General features: G+C 40.3%; 1 protein-coding gene across 3 annotated transcripts in view; it reads right to left on the bottom strand.

Annotated features, from left to right (window-relative positions):
- The window catches only part of LRP1B (LDL receptor related protein 1B), a 4,835,697-nt gene that overhangs the window by 2,649,528 nt on the left and 2,168,749 nt on the right, over window positions 1-17,420 (bottom strand). For all 3 annotated transcript variants that reach the window (XM_069616528.1, XM_069616527.1, XM_069616526.1), the window contains exon 8: window positions 123-345. In XM_069616528.1, coding sequence (XP_069472629.1) covers window positions 123-345 — 223 coding nt within the window. The remainder of the gene's footprint in view (window positions 1-122; window positions 346-17,420) is intronic.

The following is a 17,420-nucleotide window of genomic DNA, read 5'->3' as shown; positions in this document are numbered from 1 at the left end:
CAAATACAAAACAATTACATAGAGAGAGACAGTTGGTTGAACGAAAGGACAATAAGGAAAGATATCTCTTTACACTTTGTATGTCCATTAAGTAGCTATACAGCAAATGCTGATGTACTTACTTCTCTGCCATGAATAACTGTGTGCCTGTTTCTTCCTTCATAATCAACCACATCCACATAATCCAAGTATACATCTGTCCAGTAGACCAATTTATTGACCAGATCCAAAGCAAGTGCTGCTGGCTGCTCAATTTTTGTAACTACTATTCGTGTTCTGTTCTTGCCATCCATATCACACTTCTCAATCTTAGCCACATTCCCATAGTCTGTAAAGAAAAGTCTCCTGTAAAAAAGGTTAAAAATAAAAATTATTATCATATTAAAAAATGTCATTCATATAGAGTTTACGTTATAGGGTTTAACAAGCCTTACAAAGGTATACAATACACTCTGAAAACATTGTAAATTAAACCAGGATAAACACAGGCAGAGGCATGAACCAACAAGCATAAATACTGAGAAATATCCTTTCATTGATTTCAATGGAAATCCTGAGCAAATATGTCTCTCTATCTTGCTCAACCCGCTCGTGTTCTGAGCATTGGTCAGTATCTAAAGTTGCCAGTGGACAGATAGTGTGTCTCCCGTTTGTATGTTCCTGTATTTTCACTTTGTAACCCACACAACCACAAAAAGCGTTTTACATGGACACTGTCCATTCAGAGTAAAACTCTAATCTTGTAGTCCTTTTGCACTTGTGTGGCCTGCACAACTTCTGACCATGTCAAAGGGGGGTGGGGGGGGGGCACAAATGCATCAGTAAGAACTTAGTGCTACAGTCTCTGAATATGAAATTCATCCAGGGTGAAAAATCAATCTCACAGGGTCATCCTTCTCATCAGAGTCTTTACCCAGAGTGGTTGTTACTGAAGTACTACTGTCACGAAGAACCCAGGGAAAACAGATTGTTGACTTTTGAGCCTCCATTCCCGACAATAGTAAACCCTATTTCACAGACAGTGTGTTCTTTGATGGCTGTGAAACTACTGACATCAGAGACACTTGGCCAAGCATAAAACCAGAAATGTCTACCTTTGTGGACAAAGGGAAGATTAACAGATCTCCCCTACCACCAACCAAACAGGCATCTGGACATTCTCAAAGGTTCAAAGTTATGCCTGCAGTACTTTCAGTTAATTGATTGACTGTAAAAAGGAAATTCCCAGGAAGGGTTCTGTAAGGAAAGGGCCTGAAAGACTTAGGTTCTCTCAGTGATAATACAGGCACTCAATATCAGGGTCTCAAACAAAAACTGGTTACTGCACAATCCACCTCTAAAGTGAAGCCTAAGGCAAAAGGGAAACCCAAGAATAACATGTGAACATGACTTTTACACTTCGGATACCACCAACTATTTTGACCAGACTCAACTATTATTCCTGAAGAAGAGGCTAAGCAGGAGGTGCTCACTGAGGTTCCAAAACTTTAAAACAATTGAGAGCTGGAGAGTTTACAGTCAGGGGCCACCAGCTTCAGGGAGGAAGCTAGCAATGGTCAAAGAAACAGTCCCCCTTTGAAGGTCTGAGAAAACAGGTGTGTTTCCAATTGGATGATGAGCCCCTGTGAAGCATATGATCTGTTGAAAAAATGGGATTCTGTACAGCTATTCCATAGAGTCAAGAGCTGGTAATAATAGATAGTAATTCCTGCATCTGTGAGATCTGTCCTGCTATAATTGGCTCATGATGTCAACTTGCAGGTCACCTTAGAACTAACAAGACCAAGGAGAGGTTGCGCTTGTATTTCTATTAGAACAAGGAGGGTGTTCAAATGGAAAACCATTGCAGAAACTCAGCTATCCGATAAGTTGGGTGCAAAGATCAAGGCCCCTTTTGTTTTGTTCCTTTTGTTGGAATACCCATTGAGAAGAGGTAGATTGACATTTCTGGGCCCAATGACCCTCCTACAGACTCAGCAATATGTTTATCTTACTGGTAGTCGACTATGCCAGCAAATGCCCTAGAGACAACCTTTGAGGACTTGCCATCTGGCAAGGCTGCAAAGCCCTGGCTTTTTTGATTTGTATTAACACATAGAATGACAAGGATAATTCCATCTCCAAAAGGGGTAATTTGCCAACCAGATTGACATTTTCTGTCGACTCATCAGTTACCAAATACGCGGTACCTGCTCTACCGGTTGCACCGAGCATAGTTGAAAGTCACAAGATGGCCACTTGACAGCCGTAGAGACAGCTAAGTCCCTGTGGTGAATTGCAGTCATTTAAGTTTGCCCTCATGTTCCCAAAACTAAAATGTTCATACAAACCCTTGCTGGTGGCAGGGTAAACTCTGCACAATAGCTATGCCTAAATTTAGGCATAGCACATGATACTACTTATGATCATGACCAGCACATTCTGTTGATAACACACATGTGTGGGCTCCATTCAGTCAGCTCTGCTGTAGATTCTGATGTGTATTCTGGTCAGCCGGGTGTAGCCGGCCAAATAGCAGGACAGGAACCTGAAGGGCTGGGCCTCATCTTTGATCTCTTTTTGAGGGCAGGTAACACCCTTTGCCCAAGGCAGCAACAGAGCAGGCAGATGTCCTGGGTCCGAGCAAACCCATTCAAAAACAGTAGCCTCAGACCAAGGTGCTGAATTTCAAAGGACTTTTCTTCTCAATGAGAAGGGAAGGGAGCAGGATTATGATAGGCAGGAGGGCTCTGGTCAAAGGCAGAATACTTACATTATCTTGATTCTCATTGTCCCTCTCCCTCTTTCTTGCTTCCTCGACTTCCTCTGGAGCAAAAAACTTTTGGTATGACTTCAGAAGGGAAACGTGCATGCTATCCAAGAGCCAGGATTGGCCCTCTAAAATCAGGATAGATTTAGTCCAATCACTGGAGGACGTGTGCCTTTAAAAGAAGGGGTCTCCCACCCTTTCAGGTGATTCTCTCGGTTCCTTTAAAGCCACAGATTTGTTCTGAAGATCTTAATGGACTTTCTTGGGGAACGTTGAACTTTCCAAAGCCCTCAGCCTGGGGTGAAGAAGGAATCATCCCAGACAGCAAGAAGATCTGTCCCCTAGGACTCCAGGATACATGGGGAGTAACCTCTGCTGTGGATCAGGACAGACCACACTGCTTTGGAAACTCCTGAGCTGGGAGAGCACACTCTGAACGGAACCATCCTATCCTCAAGTTCACAGAAACTGGAAGACCGGGCCAGCCGAAGCTCCCTGATCTACCTCACTTAACTGGTCACTCTGTGTTCACCACATCTGGAACAAGAAGGAAGTCTCCAGCGCTGGTTGCTGCACTCCTCCATCACGTCAAACATTGCTTGCACCCTTGAGCACATCAACACTGCATCATGTCCTAGCTAAAGCTTCCCTACTTTTCAAAATAACCTATCATTTTAAAATATTTCAAAGGGCATATAGCAATGCTATCGGACTATTCCAGACACTACTAAGGGCAGATACCTGTTCCAAATTGGCTGACTTTGTAATTTTCAAGAAAGGAAAATGTGACTGCATACTGCACACATATAGTGGGGTTGACAGATACAATACAGAAAAAAGTAATTTAAAAGGAGCGTAAAACAGCACTTATGATGAGGTCTGTCCCCGGGAAGTGCAAGTGCATGCCTCAGAATAGTGTAATATAGCCAGTTTGAGAAAACAAATGACAACCTTTAGTTCAGAGCAGATCCAGAGTCAAGGTGTTCTTCACATGCTTTGTCAAGAGTAATATTTGACAATAGGAAAAAGCAATTATTGGGAAATATCAGTTTTGCCTCTATTGACAGATTTGCATGCATGAAAGTATGAAATAAAAAAGGAAAACACCCACGCCTGGTTATGTTTGGAAGGCTTTGTGAATTTCTGCCTGCCGGCCAATTTAATAGGAGCAGTCAAAACATATCATTTCCAGTCAGAAAAATGCTCATGTTTGTAAATGCTCATGTTTGTAAAAGATTATAAGAACAATCATCCAACAGATTCATACTTCAAGGAGAACATAGCAGGTAGGACAACTTTACCTGGTGCATGGACAGTTCCATGCCCTTAGGAGAGAGGTGATATACTTGTGATAGGCAGAGTCACTACAGAGATTGTCTTTATCATTAATATTCATAGATTATGATATTGAAAAACTGAAGAACAAAAAACATGTCTGGTCATCAATGCAACCATAACTCTCCTCCGGCATTCTGCAACTCATTTTGACTCACATGGGAATGAATGTCACATCATGCATTGGTCCATTTTAGAATGTGAATTTAGCATCCTCCTTCTCTGTACATACCCAAAAAGAGAGGGCGACAATAGCACCATGCACTGTGGGTAATAAGAGGCGCTCAGATACCTGAGGGTTTGTAGCGCTATATAAATGCTAAATTCTTCTTCTTCTTATTATTATTATTATTATTATTAATAGGCAGAAATGAAACGCCTATTAGTGCATAGTGGGGTTTTCCCAACATACAATAAAAGCAGATCTATCATCAATTAATGCATCTGACCTCTTCGCATAATATTATACAATTGCTCAAGTATTTTCACCAAACATCTTTAGCAAAATGTCATCCTTACCCTGTTGGGACAGCCAAAGCAACATTTCTGGAATGGTTATCAGTGTCATTGTTGTCAATGTAAGTAAGTACACATGCTATATTCCATTCTTCCTTATACTGGTAAATAATAGCCCAGCATGTATGCAGATTGCATAATATTCTGCCACAGTCAAAAAAATGCAGCAATAACATTTTATGACATATTTACATGAACATGACTGTCTGACTGCTATCCAGGAGTGGTGTGCCACCAACGATCTCTGCCTTAATGCAAGTAGCACTGACATTCTCCTCATCGGCACACCTGCTCCCTTCTTTCCTGTCGGTCTCGGTCTGGCCTTGCTTGATCCTCTTCCTTCTCCCACCTGTGAAGCTAAAAACCTTGGTTTCATCTTCGACTCCACTCTCTACTTCTCTACTCACATCTCTGACATCTCTACGAAGTCACACTACCAGCTGCAACTCATCAGAGATATTCTTCCATTCCTCTCCTTCCCCCAGAAGCTCACTTTCTCCAGAGCTCTGGTTCTCTCTAGGCTGGACTACTGCAACAGCCTCTTTCTAAATCTGCCTGCTTCCACTCTCTGCCCTCTGTAACTCATCCAGAACAGGACTGCAAGACTTATCCTTGGCCTCAAGCCCAGGGATCGTATATCTCCAGGATTTAAATCTCTGAACTGGCTCCCAGTGACTGCAAGGATTAAGTCCAAAACCCTCTGCATCGTCCACAAGGCCTTCTGGGCCTGGGGCCTCACTACCTCCAACTCTCTCTTCCTAAATATCTTCCTTCTCAAGCTCTTCGCTCATCCGCCCCAGGGTCAGTTGCGTCTCCAAGCAAAGAATTGGTGGTAGAGCTCTTTCTTCGGCTAGGGCCTCCCTCTGGAACAGCGTCCCTGCCTCCCTGAAACATGTGGAGAACCATCTCTGGTTCCGAAAAAAGCACCTCAAGACCTTCCTCTTTGCTTCTGCTTTCTCTCCTCCTCTCCCCTGCTGAACTTCTGACTGAAACTGCACTGGTCATCTGGCAACCCTCTGATCTTGGGCCAAGGTCCCCTCCTCCGCCAGCTGTACTCCTGCACTGCCTTACAGGCAACCCCTGCACTTGGGGGCTGTTTCTGTGTACCTACAGCCCCACCTGCTTTTGACACCTGATGTCTGCACTTACACTTGCGCTTGCCACTAGCTGGCCGCACTTTTACCTACTGTTCTATTTATTTTATTTATTTACTGCTGATACCATGTTTTGCACTGCCCTTTACCCCCCCCCACACACACTATCCCTTTCCCCCCTGTCTCAATGTCACCTGGCCTAGTAAGATTGTTGTCTCTGTCTTCCCTGTGTTCCCCCTCGCTTCCCTTATCGGGCTTTGAAACACTTGTGTATAAGCACATTATAAATGCCATATTATATCATTTCATAACACAATTATACTACAGCTTCGTCTTGAAGGTGTTCATCAAATATTTAATTGAGGTCTCAGGCTTTAGCTTGTGTTTTTATATGCATTACATCTTTCCTAGCATTATTAGAATCCAGTCCGTACATACGCTGATATCTTTATTTTAGGTAATCTTTATCCATTGTGGATTGTGCTGCACACTTAGATGGATTTATTGTTATTCTCGGCGCAAGTGCCTTCAAGTGCATTTCTAACCTTTCTGAAGAGTTAAGGCACGCAATATCCCCTGTAAAAGGAGAGGTCGTGATCATCTTTCACTCCAAATTTCGAAGAATCTCAGACGAAATAAAAAGTCCATTACGGCCACTCACTTGATCATATTTTTATGTGTTATAGAATTCTATTGAAGGTCTAAATGCCCAGGGATAGTAAATATGCTGGATCTTTCAAAATTGCAGGCCATGTCGAATCACATTTCTGCAGTATGTTTCTGGGGACTTTCAGAACCTGATATGCCCCATCATAATTTGCAGCCTGTTGCAGAATGTGTCTGAAATGACCACAGAGCCAGATGAAAATTATTTGCATGGACAACGTAGTAGCTCAAAAATATATTTTCAACAAATGATCAGTGCAAATAAACCATTTTCCAAAAGTCAAATGTCAGAGACAAATTGCTTGGCTCCTGTTTGCAGCAGCTGTGACTTTTATGTGATCTGGCAACAATCACGAACCAAAATGCCTCCGTTTTGAAATTGGTACATTGGAACATTTTAACAACGTAGGCAGAAGGTGCTGCTTGGTGCATGAGCAAACACATTTATTTTGCTTTACATTTAAAATGATCATGAGTCCATCAGTGCAGACTTTCGGAATCATGTCAATTAATGCACTGGTGTGTGAACAATAAATTATGTTCCATTTTACAAGTAAAACAGGGATCTAGCAGACACGGGTTTCAATTCAAAGTGAGCTGTTTCAGGGCCTTGGTCGTTCTACTTAACTTTCCTAAAGTCAATACATTCCTCGACCATCTGATGCATGTAGTGATTTCAAATTGATGAACATTCCCTTCTTTGTCATTTTGAATGCAAGTGCTGCCTCTTCGGGAGGATTTTTCAAATAGCAAACCTGGTTGATGTTGATAAGTGTTAAAGTATAATTAGTCCTGGGTTCTCATTGTGGGAGTTGTTCAATGAATGAAGCAGTAGAACGCCATTGAAGAATCTGCTTTTAAATGTAACATTTCCCAAAACGGGTGTTCCCAAATTGACTAGTAGGTTCATAGTTGGGGAGCAGCCTGCTAAGCACTGAATTCAGTTGTGGAAACAGATTTCGTTTTCTACAATGAGTAAACAAGTAACACCTGTCAATAAATTGTACTTCCTAATGCCCAATTACAAGCTGAAAGGTTTTTTCAGCTGTGTGGCACAATGCACACTTCCTCCTGGTGGAGTAGGCTTACCTAGGAAAGCAGGAAGCTGTCTGAGCAGAACTCTGGACATATTAACACCAAATTTGCAAAAGTGCATATTTGCGACCAGGCTGATGCTAAACAGACAGGTTTGCTAAAGTCCTTACATTGCTTTGGACTGTATGTGAGGTGTGACAGGTTGTTTCTCCCCATTCAAATTAATCTATATTTCCCCCTCTCCCTGGTGGATGGGACTGAACGATGTATATATATATATGTATTTATATTGAATTCATATAAATGAATGTCCTTCAACAATTGTCATGCTCGCGAACATCACAGGAATGTCCCCCGAACATCTAAGATGTTCAAAACATCAGAAATGACACTCAGCCTTTTTTGCAATTTATTAGACATAAACCGCCCACATTCTTACCACTCCTCTCCTTTGCTGGGGGTTTTTCATGAATAAAACCAGTGTAATATTGTGCGGTTTTGGCTGTAGTTCTGACAAAAAATGTCTTTCCCAGTCATGTCAATTTGGATATGGAAACCCAGACCCCTATATCTTTGCTCACCCTGAGATAAAACCTAACTAAACTTTCCAAAATAATACAGTCATGTCTACATTGTTTGGCAAGGTTTTATGCAGATACATTGCCAAAGTTATAAGCAGCCCAAAAAGTGTTTTTTTTCCAAAGGGAAGCCAACTTAAACATAACCACAGTGGCACTGACACTGTCCCTGTATTACAATATTTGCTATTCCTATCAATGTACATAGAATTCATTAATACACTTATGAGTTTCAATGCATACCGCAAATATGGCAGCAAGATCCATGTTACCACAATTCACCTGGATCAATTATTAACAGGCCAATAATCAATAACTGCCCTCATTGGGAGTAGGATAAATCTTGATCTTGTATCAAGAATACAGTGTTTGGAATTGAATCATAGCAGGTTGTATGACATATGATTAGTAATCAAAATGATGTGTATTCTGCTGGAATGCTTTGCTATTTCCCTATGTTCTCATTCCGCTAAACACACATTCCTACATATGTTCAGTAATCAAAATACAAATTGAACAGTTTACAAAAAATTGGGTGAGAAATTATTGCAAGACTTCAATGTGGTCCTCCAACTTCCAATGCTGGAGAAGTCAAAAGCAATTCTTAAAATGAATATAGGTAGCTTTTCTTAAGAATGAATAATGACACCTCCCTTCTGTTATCTCCCTAATGTTTTTGATCCATGTATAATACTTAATTGTCTCAAAAAAACGAACATCCACACATAGCAAAACAAATATAAATGATATTCCAGACAATGGGCTACAATACTACACAATGTAGATGTACAAATTGACATTGTATTATTAAACGTTAGTGAAACTATCAATTTACAGTGTAAAATGATGTCCAATGGAACCCAATTCAGCCAGAAACAAAAGGAGGAGAAGAAGATCTCTGAATATCATTTGAAACACAACAATGAGATCCATTTTGTTTGACAAAATTATCAAGTATTGGCATTTGAGAACAATGATGCTTTTATATAATTCACACATTCTTGCATTGATTTAAATCTAGAATGTTGGACACAATCTCTGACAAAGCATGGGGTATGTCTTTTTCATGGCTATATACATTTTGTGATGCTAGTTTGGTTGCTTGGGTTTCACCAGGTTTATGTTTCTTTTTGTATCCTGTGAGGGAGGGGTTTAAATTATTAGCAAATTTCAAAGCAATCAGGATCACACTCAGAACACCCCAGTTCCATGAGTCTCTTAAGAAATAGATGTCAATTACTTTATTGAATATGGCAGATATCAATCATTTCATGTGACATTGCAATCTGAGACCTCTAAGGCCTCCAGAGATCCTAAGTTGTAAGTGAAAAGTCATATTATGAGAATGCTACATATGGTCTCCATTTTAATTATAGATGAACAACTACTTACACCTTGCAAAATAAGACTTCCATTAATTAAACATCATTTGCAGAGGCTCCCAAAATATTTCCACATTCTGTCTGGAATTTAAATCATTCTGGGAACAATTGTGTAAATAGTTGTGGATCATGGAACTCACTTTAAATTTATGTTTCAAAAACATAGGTAGGGTAACTGACTGGTATCAGTCAGCTCTAACAGATAACGTCTTCTGTTCACTTCATGTACCTGCTCCCAAAATCCCTACTTTGGGAAAGGCCTCTTCATTCAGTAGCATGTGGGAAAATTGCCTTTCTGGAAGATTTCCCATCAGTTACATCCCGCTGATATCCAATCATCTGCTTTTCCCCATCATACAGACCCTGTTGCTGGGGTGTTTTCTCAAAACCCAAACTGTTTGAGCCTAAATACTCGACCAACAACGCATCATAGTCATGTAACAACATTTCATATTAGACACCACTTGTGGTATGTCCACTTCCCTTTTTCACACAAACAAAAAAAGGACCATTGTCCTTGCTTCTATTGGCTCATTGAATTATCTTTGTCCAATAGAGGGGACAGGTTTATAGCTATGAGGTAGCACTACCTCAGCCTAGTATCAAAATTGGACTGGACTATCAATTGTTTAAATACTTCTCTTCATGGACATGCAATCATGGTAAACATTATATGTTCATATTTGCAACATTATTATGAATCAGAAGTGAACATGCATGTGTATTTCACTGGGTTTATGACGGAAGTATGTACATTTACAAATTATGCATACATTTCACATTTAATAGATGTATATATGCATATATGTTATGTCTTTTTCCTGAATCATGATCTATGTTTAGTTTCACAGTGAGCCAATTGATTCTACAATTATAACTGCCAATGTATTTCAAATTGCCACTTTGCCCTGTTCCTTTTGATCAGTTAAATTATGAAAACACATGTCATGTATGTACGTTTGTTTGTTTGTGTTTATGCTTGAATTTGAGGGGATCTATGTTTGCATTTGAATGTGTTGCCTTTATGCTCTCTAGGCATGCAGTGTGTCCTAGGAGGGTGGGAATGGAAGCCAAATGCTGGGAAAAGGCACTGCCACTATCTGTTTGCAGACATTGTGGGGCAGAGAGGTAGATGGCAGTTGCTATTGCTGCAGGAGGCGAGGGAGTGGGCCTACATGTGTTCTTCCAATATGGATGTTTTTGTTTTCTTCTCATAGTGGCATGGCATGCTTTACTGGTATTATGACAAAGCCAACATGATGAGTGTGCTGACTTGGCCATACATTGGTGAATCCAGTATGGTCTTGCTGTCTTTCTGAAGAATGTCATTTCTTATACTGGTTTACATAGAGCCAGCATAACGAGTGTTCGTATGTGGGCATGCTGGCCTATATAATTGCAGATAGTAAAGGATTGCCTTTTTACTGACATTATGGGCAAACCCTACATGAACAGTGTTCTTATTGAGCCATACTAGCCTACATTGGGGCACCCAGTTTGCATATGTATTCTGCCAGTGTAATTGAATTGTCTGCTAGCATAAAGTACAACAACAACATGATAGGTTCCTACGCTATGATACTGGCATAATGTGCAAATCTCGTATGGGCATATATGGGCAGAGCCATATCGAGAAAAAAAAATGAAAACTGGCATAAAATGTTCCACTGCACTTCTGGTGACTTGGAATCTATTAGAAGTGTTCACATGTTACCCATGGAAACTGATTATAAACTGCGTTGCTTGAGAAATCTTGTGGTGCACAAACATACAAGCTGCCCTTCTGGGTAAAATTACCATGCTAAGGCCAAAGTTAATGCCAAACAATTTTGGCTCCGGACTGACAACCAGCCTCCTCCTCCTCCTACTCAGAAGCCCTTCAGCTTCACATCCCTCAGTACCGCTGAGGTCGAAAACATCATCAAAAAGCTTAAAGTGACCAACTGCCAAGGCTACCTTTGTCCCGCCTCAACTATTAAGGAAGCGGCACACGAACTAGCCCCTTTTATCACCACCTTCATCAACACTTCCTTCAAAACAGGCATTGTCCCCAACAATCTAAAATATGCATGGGTCATCCCCTTACTCAAAAAGCCCACTCTCGACCCGAGCATACCTACCAACTACAGACCCATTACCACAGTTCCATTCTTGCTTAAAATCCTTGATCGCGCAGCATACCTCCAGATTCATGAATACCTCGAAACTAACAAACTCCTTGGTCTTAGGCAATCAAGCTTCAGGCCTAGGCATGGGACAAAAACTGCCCTTATCAATTTGAAAATGCAAATCGAGGACCTTAAAGACAAAAGGAAACTAGCTCTGTTGCTCCTATTAGACCTATCCGCAGCCTGCGGCTTGTTAACCACTGCATCCTTTGTCAACACCTCTCGTCAGCTGTCAATTTCTCAGACTCTGCCACCTCCTGGATTAGAACATTCCTCGACAATAGATCTATGCAAGTCTTCGCCCCCTCTGCTGAACCTTCACCTGTTCCTTGCGGCATGCCTCAGGGCTCCTGTGTATCTCCCACACTTTACAACATGTTCACCAAACCTCTCTTTGATATTCTTGACTATCTGGGCGTCACTTACACAAATTATGCTGATGACACCCAAATACTCATCCCTATCACTCGAGACTATTTGGCGGACACCAAATCATTGAATGATGTCTACCTGCTCATACAAGCCTGGATGCCTCAACATGAGCTATGTCTCAATGATGATAAGACTGAGCTCCTCATCCATGGCTCGCAATATCAGCTCGGCAAACTGGATCCTGCTTTCAAGTCCTTCATCATTGATGGCAACACCATCAAGGTCTCTAATGACACCCAAACCATCAGTATCTACCTTGATTCCACCCTGTCTCTCTCCAGACAAACCAACTCAGTCACGTCTGCCTATGCCTACACGTGCAAACTGATTACCGCTTGTCGCCCCTTTCTCTGCACGGCTAACTGCATTATCTTAGCCAGAACTCTTGTCATGTCCAAGGTCGACTACTGCAATGCTCTCTATCTGGGAACCAGTCAACAACAAGCTGCAGGTCACCGAGAACAACGCCATCAGAGCAGCCCTTAATATTCCAAGAAACAACCAGATTTCAGACACCAGACACAACATGGGCTGGCTCTCAGTAGCCCAAAGAATCTCAAAGAATCTCACTGAAAACCCTGACACTCACTTATAAGTGTCTCTCTAACCAGGCTCCCACATACCTCTCCAATCGGCTTACACCCCGCACCTCCATTCATCTGCAACAATCTGCCCAAGCCAACTGTCTCACCCTCCCCAGGTTCAAGCGAAAGAAAGAGGGTGGTTGCAGCTTCCCGGTGCTAGCAACCAAATTATGGAACTCACTGCCCTCCACACTCAGGTCCGAACCCTCCCCTCATGCCTTCAAATGTAAAACTAAACTGTGGCTTCAGGATAGTGACAATTAAGCAGCAGCCTTATGCGCTATATGACCATCTCCTACCATACTCTGATTCATCTCTGTATTTACCTGCTAATGTAAACTTTGTATACATATGACCTGTATATACCCTCTATTGTAAATTTTGTAAATTGTGATTATACATGTCTCATGTTCTCTGCTGTACTACATGCTGTATTATATGTCTTTGCAACCTAACCTAAGATATGCGCCCAGATGCCCGAGGGCCAGGCGCGCTTTTCAAATATTCAAACTAAAATCTGAGAAAGTGAACTGTAAAATGCATTACTTCAACACAATATAATTTTTAAAACGTTCTTGTGGGGAAAACAATCATGATGCAACCTTAGGTAGTTTGGGATTCCTTGCATAGTCATGGGCCATGTTTACACTTGTCAAATTATGCATGAGCCTTCAATGCATTGCAATAAAAATATGCCCAATTGTAGCAAAATTCAAGCAGTGTGATCATTCTTATGGTGTTTTGTCAATACTACCATTGCAGACTGCTCATCCCCAACACCTGCAGCTAGCAATACTGTATGGATTGTAAGCAACTGGTCCACCCCTTTTATATCGTTAGACAGAATGTAGGCTCATAAATGGAGGACTTTTAAATGTATGCTGTGGTACACACTATGGATGCTTTATGTTGGGTATGATTATAACATATGTTAAGATCAAAATTCACAGAGGGCAATTTCATGCATACAAGGATAAGTGTGTCATTTATTATTTTGCCAAAATGGGATCGTTTTATGAGTCAAATTTCATGTGATTATGTACACATGACCCAACACATTACAAAGGGGATTTATGAACATTCTATTGAAATGGGATTGGTCCATTAATTAAGATCACCTTGTAACATTAGTATGATCAGCAGAATATCTAATTATTTTCTCGGTATGGGAAGATTCAATCTTATATACATAAAAAAAGTCCCTGCATATTGGTAGCAATATTATTTATGACATTTCATTTTACCTTGCTGTTTCCACGCACTAATTTTGTACCAAACATAGTACATACAATGTACTATTTATGAGGGTCAAACAAGTACATCTATATGTTAAATTGTATGAAAATATAGCTTTTAAACTATCTTGTTTAACTTATTATACTGTTTTTTTCACAAAAAAGTATCAGAGATTCCAGCTTTATTACCATATCCAAGTATCCATATCCAGTATTATCCATTTTTTTTCTTTACCTACATATTCCAAAAGTGCTATCCCCAATTGTACTACAATCATAAATATCATATACACTTCCATTATATCATCCCACCCTATTACAAATATTGTATACTCCCCCTACAGTACCTATATTACTATACACATGTTACGATCGTTTTTGAGGCCAGTGGCCAGATTCCTCAGGGCATGGCCATATTCTTGGGGGCACGGCCATAGCAACACAATACAATGAAACTATATAACAAGTATATAAAATGCACCTTCAAATAACAAGACTCACCACAAACTCCCTCCCCATCCCAATGATGTCCGCGTACATATGTGTGTGTCTGCAAACAGCAAAATTGACAACGGACTCGGCGGCACATGCACAGCATTTTTCCACCTATAAAAACAGCTCCATATCTACTGTTTTCCCCTCACCCACCTTTTCCAGTCACTCTTTTGACCATAGAATACCCCAAATGTATTTTCCAGACTTTCTTCACACTGCGCTGTCTGCGGAAAAAGGCTGGCATCCGCATATTCAATATGGCTACCGTTTGAAAAATGATGACGCACCTCATGTCTTTCAACATCCAATCAGCATCTTAGATACATCTTTATTTTCTCGGACACTAAGTCACCCGCTGATTTGTCCAGAGGCGGCTGCGGATTCTGAATCAGGAAATGAGTCCGCAGACTGGACATAGATATCACAGATTTTGTTGTCCCTACTTGTTGGTGATTTTCTAAAAAAAATACTGTGCTCATTTCCACCAATATTGCAAAAGCAGGCCTTTGGAACCAATCCGCTGCTCTTCACTCAATTTTGGTGAAAATCCATACAGCGTTTTTGGGCTTTAGCCATGAGCAATTTTTTTACATTATGTCTATGAGGATTTCAAATGCTAACTTTTCCCCCCTGAACGAAACCACACCAAACATTGAAGAATCAATTTGATGTGCCCATGTACTTTTTTTGCAAAGATTGATGAGGATTTGTTGAATGGCGCCACATTTATAAGCTACCCAAAAAGTGCTCTTTCTATGAGTTGAGCAACTTAACCATAACTTCACGTCTGCTACCGCAGGCCGTGTAATGTATATTTATATCTTACACTGCATTAAATCATGTAATTTACTGTTTTAAGTAAGAGGTTCTCATGAAAAATATAACGATTTAGGTAGTGGAAGGAACATCCAGATGTATTATTAATAACCGAACATATGCAAGCAGATATTTACAACTAACAGTTCAAAAGAGCAATTTAATATGGCACATGTTAAAGTTCTACAAAAATATTATAGAAGAATTGACTGCACAGCCGGGGCCAAGTTAGTGATCTCTTCAGGCAATGGGAATTGAAGGGCTTGAGATGCATGACAGACCTCGGTTGTAACACAAATTATTGTAAAATTATGTGTAACCAGAAATCAAACCAAACTCATGCGATTAAATGGAAATAATGCATGCCGGAATTTCGTGAATATATATTCCTCAAATGACAAGTTCTAAATGTTTTCTTTGCAACAGCATACACTTTTTTAATTGCAACATTATTTTCATTATCCGTGAAGTTAATTATTTGCATGATTTGGAGTTCAATTAAGCACAAAAATTGCAATTCATGTAATTGAAAATGAGATAAGCATCGCTGGAGGTTCTAACCTTGATTACAACAGCAGAGGACCAGTGACTTTCTTATTTGAGGAATAACCTACAAAGAAATTGGCATCTTTAAGTTAGGGCTGATTTTAGAACACACGTTTTTTTAATGTGTCTACTCGCTGTTCTATATACATTTAAGTTGTACAAGTCAATGACAACAATAGTATTATTCAAACCATTTGAAAAGTATCACACACATGCCAAAATGGTGCATAATTTGCCCCAAAAAGTATTGATGCATACATTTCTGATAAAACCCTTCCTATAAAACATGTATATGATTCAGGCTTATTGGATTGTAGTAGGGGAAACTAATTTTACCAAACCTTTACCTTGAGTTCATGCGCCCCTTTTTAGTACATGTATCTTCAATTACGTGAAAAAAATGGTTACTGAGAGGCCTATATTAAAGCACATGTATTATTGCAAATTGTAAAATTTGGCTAGCGACATATTGCTTCAAGAGACATTCAAGACATTCAATGACGTGTCAGAGAACCCACAGGGGTAACAGATGTGAACAGTGTTCTTGTAATGATTTGGATGGAGAAAAAAAGGGAAAAAAATATTGAGTGAAGTTACTGCAACTTAGTCCTTGCATATTTTAAACTCTATATCATCACTCTGTTAATCACTGTTATATGCAGTTATGAGAACGCAAATCGCATAAAAAGGAGTGAAGAAGATTGACAATGCTTTTTGCTCACAAAGTCTTTCAAAAACTCTTGGATGGTACCGGAATATGAGAAACACGCAGCGTTAAATGTAGAACTTGTGAAGCGGTAAATGTGTGTTAGTGGACGACATAAAAATTCCTTTCCAAAATGAATATTGACCCAAGAAAAGAAAATCTATAATAAGGTAGTAGGCAGCAAATGCCTACTGGCTCATAGACCACAACCAGGTTATCCATGGCCATGATCACATCACAACAAATTTACATCAACATGGAACAAAGGAAAGAGAATGGAAATGGCAAACAATGAACATCAGCTCCCACAACTAGAACAAACCCAGTCGCCAAACCCTACTGATACTTGAAGCATTTTGGTCAAATGTACACCCATAGAAAAAGACACCCAAATGAGAAGAGACATGCATAATAACTCAACAAAAAACAGCACGCAAGTAATGACCACTACTGATCATTTCAGGCATCACTAAAAAACAGAAATATGCCACCTCCAATGTAGCAATGCAAGGCTATACAGCATGCTGAACAACCAAAACACACGTCTCTTTAACACAAGGACAGTTGGTGGGAAAAAAAGAAAAGCATTGGTCAAAACTGAGAAACATGAGTTTCATGGTGCAGTAACTATGACTATGTCCGAATCCTGCAACCCAAATGAAAACAAATGTGAACAAACAATGCATGCTTGCAAGTATTCAAGAAAGGCACCAATGGACCTGTCCACACCCACCAAATTATTCATTACCTGTATCATGATGCTTCCAAATAATGTAGAGCTACACCATCTTGCTACCTCTTAGAATACTCATAAAGCATCTTGAAATCAAACAGTTGGACCAGATGTTGCAGCTTATTGACGTGCTTGTGGACACTGTTTGCCCCAAAGCAATGCATGCAAGTGCAGGGCGTTCGTCAAGAAGAGAAGCGGGGAACTCCCTACTGAGCACAAATGCATAGAGAAATACAAACTTCATAAGGATATTGAACAAAACCTTTTCATTTGATAGAAGACACCATTCCGCGCAAAAAAGAAGGTGGGATACCAGCAGCGCTAGAATTGTTCACTGCACTATGCTAATG

Source organism: Ambystoma mexicanum, chromosome 9, assembly GCF_040938575.1.
Source record: "Ambystoma mexicanum isolate Mex_15411 chromosome 9, UKY_AmexF1_1, whole genome shotgun sequence".
NCBI lineage: Eukaryota > Metazoa > Chordata > Amphibia > Caudata > Ambystomatidae > Ambystoma > Ambystoma mexicanum.
Note: the sequence above shows the minus strand (reverse complement) of the source record. Positions and strands in the feature narration are given on the sequence as shown.